General features: G+C 52.8%; 1 protein-coding gene across 1 annotated transcript; it reads right to left on the reverse strand.

The window, feature by feature from the left end:
* Positions 1 to 222: 222 nt before the first annotated feature.
* On the reverse strand, positions 223 to 5,633 carry LOC148225174 (uncharacterized). The gene is made up of 2 exons (XM_088164934.1): positions 4,214 to 5,633; positions 223 to 490 (listed from the first exon to the last, which is right to left on the reverse strand). The coding sequence occupies exons 1-2, from the start codon at positions 4,730 to 4,732 to the stop codon at positions 245 to 247; spliced, it is 765 nt and encodes a 254-aa protein (XP_088021060.1). The 5' UTR covers positions 4,733 to 5,633; the 3' UTR covers positions 223 to 244.
* Positions 5,634 to 5,841: the final 208 nt, after the last annotated feature.

The raw sequence follows: 5,841 nt of genomic DNA on the forward strand, positions 1-5,841 counted from the left end.
GGCATTGCACCACGCGGCAGCTCTATAGTCAAGGTTGGGTTGGATAACCTTTAGGTATGATTCGGGGTTGGACCATCTATAATGATTCTGAACACAAAAAGGGGATGGGGCTGAACCAGGTAACTCTAATTCCAGAGGTTCCTCGGGTGCTTTGGGAAGGTCTTCAGACCACTCCTGCCACACCCAGAGGGGGTTGGTCTTAGGATAAGAGGCATAGGAGGGGTGCCACCGCCGGGGGTTAAAATCATCCCGCATGTTGATGATTGTCTTGGGATATTCGTCGGGCTGAAATGGGATCCCCACCAGGCAGGTTGAAAGTGGATTCCCTGTTGCCGCAGTTGATAAGCAGAGATGGTCCTGCTGCATGGCCTGGGTCAGGGTGACCCACACATTCTTCCTCGGCTGTGGGACTATCCACTCCACCGAAGACTGGCAGAGGCACGCCCAGATGACAAAGGGCATACCACATCCTGGGGCTCCGGGTGGCTGACTAAAACAGAACAGGAAAAGGGAATGGGTTACTCAAATAGGTCCTGAACTTCAGGGGGAGGAAACAACTTGGAGAAGGGGCTGTCCTGCCTGCTGGGGGACCCTTGGTGTTCCAGGGAGGGGTGCCGGTGACAACTAAGTGCTGCATATTTGACATCTCCGGAGGTTGGCCCTGACAGATGTCCCTCACTGGCAGTATAGGGCCGGACCCACCTTTGAGGGACCCACCTCAAACCAAAGGGCGTGGATACGCAAGCGTACCCACGACCCCAGGTGACTAACTCATGTGGGCCCTCCATTTTACCAGTCTCCGGGTTCTTCACCATCACGGGAGGGTGTTTTCTCAACTGTAATGATGAAGAGTTCACGAAGTGCCTCACAATGGGAGGATTCAACACTTTGAAGGAGCAGTTAAGAAAGTTGATGGTAAAAAGGGCTTTATGCAATTTAGTATGAGGTGTATCAAATTGAGTATCGCCCTGTTGCTGCTCCAGGACCCGTTTGAGCGTTTGGTGGGCGCGCTCAACCATGCCCTGACTTGCAGGGGAATACGGGATGCCAGTCTTATGTTTGATTCCCCACCTCTGCAGGAACTCCCGGAAGGCTGTGGAAGCATATGCTGGGCCATTGTCTGATTTCAATTCCCTTGGGATCCCCAACACAGAGAAGGCCTGTACAAGGTGTTTCTGTACGTCCTTGGCCTTCTCCCCTGTGTGCGCAAAAGCGAAGACTGCCCCGGAAAAGGTGTCCACACTCACATGTACATATTTTAACCTGCCGAACTGCGGAACGTGGGTGACATCAATCTGCCATAACTCACAGCTCTCCAGGCCTCTAGGATTGACGCCAGAGCTCAGGGTTGGCACCCCAAGCTTCTGGCACTGGGGACACGTGGCCACAATGTCTTTGGCCTGGTGGTCACGGCTTAGTTGGAATTGCTGTACCAAGCCAGGTACATTCTGATGGAATTTCTCATGGCTCAGCTTTGCCTGTCAGGAATCCTGGCCATATCAGCTGGTGCAGCCAGGATGTCCGCTCTCTGGTTACCCTCGGTGATAAAGCCTGGCAGGTGTGTGTGCGATCTGACGTGCATCACGGAGTACAGATGCTCTCAGTGGGAGACAGCATATATCAGCTTCAAGAGCAGACCGTGGAGGTTCGGATTAGAGACTTCTTTCAAAACAGCGTTCTCTGCCGTTGACACCACACCCGCCACATAGGCCGACTCTGTAACCAAATTAAGTGGCTCTGAGAACCTCTCGAAAGCTCTAACGACTGCATCTAACTCAGCAATTTGAGGGGAACCCTCAACAACCTTAACATCTGCCTCCCACTGCTGAGTCTGGGGGTTCTTCCAAGTCATGACTGACTTGTGCGAAGCCCCAGATGCGTCTGTAAAAACAGTTAGAGCTTTGAGCGGCACCTGGCTCAATTTTTCTTTCGGGACGAGATTGAAATTTGAATTAAATAATTTATGACTTGGTGGTGGACAGATGTTTGTCCTGTATCTATCAAGGGCAAAGAGTCTCATTCTCCTGGAGCAAATGCTCCAAAACCTCCTTAGTCAGCTTGCCCGATGATAAGGCAAGTGGTACTCGGATGAACGCAAAATCGCAACCCGCCAGCTCTCGCAAACGGGCCCTGGCCTTCCTGATCAGCTGCGCCATCAGCTCCTGTGGCCTGTTGATACTTTTGGACCTCTGATGACTGAGGAACACCCACTCTATAATCAAGAGGGGGTCCCTCTGGTCCTGGTCCCACTGGTAAATGAGGCCGTGGAGGTGCGGCAGCCGTCCCAGGATAATAAACTCAAATTGCAGGTTCGGCAGGTAGCGATGGGCTTGTCTTGTCCCCATCGCCTTCTCTACCTTTTCCACAGCTGCCCTCGCCTCTGGGGTCAGCACCCTAGGAGAAAGTAACTCGTCTCCCCCTTTCAATAAATTGAAAAGGGGAGCTAGGTCCTCGGTGGTCAATCCTAGCCAGGGTCTGACCCAATTCAATGACCCACACAGCTGGTGGAAATCCACAAGGGTTTTTGGCTTGGTGTTAATTGCCAATTTCTGTGGGACAATAGTCCTGCTGGTAATTTGGAGCCCGAGATATTTCCACGGGGGCATCCTCTGAACTTTCTCCTTCTGGAGCTCAAACCTTGCAGAGATCAAAACCTCGATGACAAGGTCAAGGACATGCTGCAGTATGTCGTCCGTGGGGGCACAAATTAGCACGTCATCCATATAGTGCAGGATGACGGCCTCCCCTGCCTTGGCACGGACAGGAGACAGCAATGAGGCCACATACCATTGACAGATACTGGGGCTGTTCTTCATGCCCTGAGGCAGTACCCGCCGATGGAAGCACCTCATTGGGGCTTCCCGGTTGATGGAAGGAAGCGAGAAGGCAAACCGTGGTGCATCCTCGGGGTCGAGGGGAATTTGGAAAAAACAATCCTTGATATCTAGGACTGCCAGATTCCAATTTTGCGGCAGCATTGAGGGTGAGGGCATACCCGGTTTGCAGAGACCCCATGTCTTCTATCCTTTTATTTATTTCACGAAGGTTGTGAAGAAGCCACCACTTGTCCTTCCCCAGCTTTTTGATGACGAAGACCGGAGAATTCCATGGGCTCCAGGTTGGCTCGATGCTACCTTTGGCTAACTGCTCCTCCACGAGTTCGTTGAGCGCCTGCAATTTCTGTTTGTTAAGCGGCCACTGATCTATCCATACTGGTTCATCAGATAGCCAATTCAGTTTCTGGACAGGGCGCTCCACAGTGGCAGCTAAGAAAAATCCCGTGGGGTTTTCGGGATCTCAATACGAACACCCCATTGCGACATGGCGTCTCTGCCCCACAGGGGAGCTTTATACTCCATAACAAAAGGGCAGACATTAGCCACCTGCCCTTCAGGTCCCTCAATTTTAATTACACTTTTTGACTGCCGAGCCAATTGAGGCCCCCCGACTCCTTGTATTCTGCCAGCCACGGGTTGCAACTCCCAATGTTTCGGCCAATTCTCGGTTGGTATAATTGTCACATCTGCTCCTGTATCGAGGAGTCCATCGAGGTAAAAGTAGTCTTCACCCCGACGGAGTCCGCATCCAATGATTGGTTTATCCTCACCAATTACTTCCGCCCAATAGACGCAGGGATTAGCCGGTTTCACCACGATGGTGTTGGGCACCGGAATCGCCTGCACTACTAGGTGTTCCTTTGGCAGGAAGTATGGTGGCTGGATACACCGTGCCAGGAGAGAGAAATCGTCCGGACACAAAAGCTGCATCTGCGGCATGATTTCAATCTCCAGAGGGGTACAACACTTTGTATCCCCAAGCACGACATACGTGCAGTCGAATCCAGCGAACAAACCCGGTGATGTGGGCTTCACCGACACCAACTGCCAGTCCTGTGTTTCAAAATAAGTGTTATCTGTCAGGGCTAAGCTCAGGGGAGGACAAGGAGTCCACCCTGGCACTATTCGTCATGTTCGGTAAATGTTGGATCCGGTGGGAATGTCACATCTGGTATTAGTTTTGCCCCCACCAAGGTCCCCCTTGCGGCCCGCCTCATTTTTGTTTTCACGCGAGGCGGGGTCACGCTCCCCAGTTAGTTTTTTTTTGCTTGTGTGTTTCCTCCCGCCTCCCCCTGCCCCTGCCTGTTATTGATTTTATTTCTAAGAGGGCACACGTGCATGATGTGATCAAGCTGGTTGCAAAGGAAGCAGTGCACAGGGAAAGTCTTTGCAGCTGCAGTCATCGCTGCCATCTTCACTCCTCCTCTGGTGGGAATAGGTGGTGCTGTCACAACTGCGCGCTTGACACAGGCCTCCACTATAAGCTGGAGAGATGGCTCAGGGTAGAGAGGTAGAGATGTTATAACCTGTTTACATGCATCGTTAGCGTTTAACTTTATCATTTCGATTATTAGTTCTTCTAGGGTGTCCTGGTTTTTCGCTTGCTTTTCAATTTCTATCTTTAGCCTCTCCACGAACTCAATGATAGGTTCTGCCAGCCCCTGTTTGATGGAGGCATAGTGGACACGGGGCTTGGTGGTCAGCATCACCATGAATGCCTTCTCGGCAGCAGCTTGAATTTTTAAAATCACAGGCTTTGGGATTTTTTCTGCCTGTGCTTCTGCCTGGGACCACTGCCCTTCACCGCACAAATGATCCATCATGATCGGCTTTTGGTCTGCATCAATGGCGCACTCGGGGATCTGTAAGAGCTCAGGCAGGAGTTCCCCTAGCATCCTTTTCCATGTGTCCTCCCACAATCTGTATTCAATTGATAGGAGGAGACATTTAAACAATCCTTTCAAGTCGCTAGGGACCAAGATATTGGAGGAGAAAGTAGCTTCCAATAAGCCTTTAAAATATTCGCTCTTTCTCCCAAACTCCTTCTCTGCCTTACAGAGCTCCTTTTTATGGGAGTATTCAAATGGCCGCCAATTAGGAATACCCCTCTGCTGAGAATAAAAAATCGGAGCGGCAATGAGTGTGGTCTCCGGTTCCGGGTTCCGATCCCCTGGCCTGTCACTTCCGGTTTCCGGAGCGTGGGAACCGGAAGGGGGGGTGTGGGAATCGGAAGTCGGAAGCGGAGAGGCGGGACCGCTTACTGAGGAGGAGCCAGAACACTGGCAACATTCATGGTGATGGGCGGGACCTGTTGAGCTCGGGGGCCACCTCTCTGGGGGTGGAGTAAGAGGAGGAGTTTTAGTAGGAGGAGGAGGAGCCTGGGGAGGAGGAACACCCCTCCTGTGGGAGGAGACAGGGGCAGGACTTGGGGAAGGAGGCGGGAACAGAAAGGGGTTGGGACACGGGGTAGGGAGCCGAGTTACAGTTGGAGGAGGGCACGGATCAGTGAGGAAGGGATTCTGGGAAGAAAAAGGAGCCAGAGCACAAGGGACCGGCCACGCCAGGTGGCTGGCGCCATCTTATGCGCCGGAGTCCGGGAGGCCATTTCGTGGCTCCGGGGGGGATGACTGGAACCTGACTGACTTTGGGGGTTTTGGGGTAGAGCCTGGGGTAGGAGCAGGGGAGGGTTTCAGGGTACATTTACAAACATTACAACTCTTTAAAACAGGTTTCGGGGTAGAACTCAGGGTGTAACTGGGAGAGATGGAACTGCGGGAAGAGGGATTAGGGGAAGGCTCCCTGGCGGCTGGCGCCTTGCCGCCCGGGCTAGGGTATCGGAAGGACTGAGAGGAGCCAGGCGAGCAGCGGCTGGTCTCCCTGGCCGGGATCGCCTGCGATCGTTGCTGAGCTGCCCATCTCAGATCCCCCGATGCAGGAGAGAGGGATTGGAACGAGGGTTAGGAGAGGGGGGAACAACTGGGGGAACCCAGGATGGCTTGCTTCC

Source organism: Sturnus vulgaris, chromosome 1 (genome assembly GCF_052056855.1).
Source record: "Sturnus vulgaris isolate bStuVul1 chromosome 1, bStuVul1.hap1, whole genome shotgun sequence".
Lineage (NCBI taxonomy): Eukaryota > Metazoa > Chordata > Aves > Passeriformes > Sturnidae > Sturnus > Sturnus vulgaris.

Coding starts and splice junctions, on each gene's coding strand:
- LOC148225174 (XM_088164934.1), bottom strand. CDS start 4,732: ATGCTAGGGGAACTCCTGCCTGAGCTCTTACAGATCCCCGAGTGCGCC. Junction 491..4,213: donor CAGCTGCAAAGACTTTCCCT/GTGCACTGCTTC, acceptor GTTCTGTTTTAG/TCAGCCACCCGGAGCCCCAG.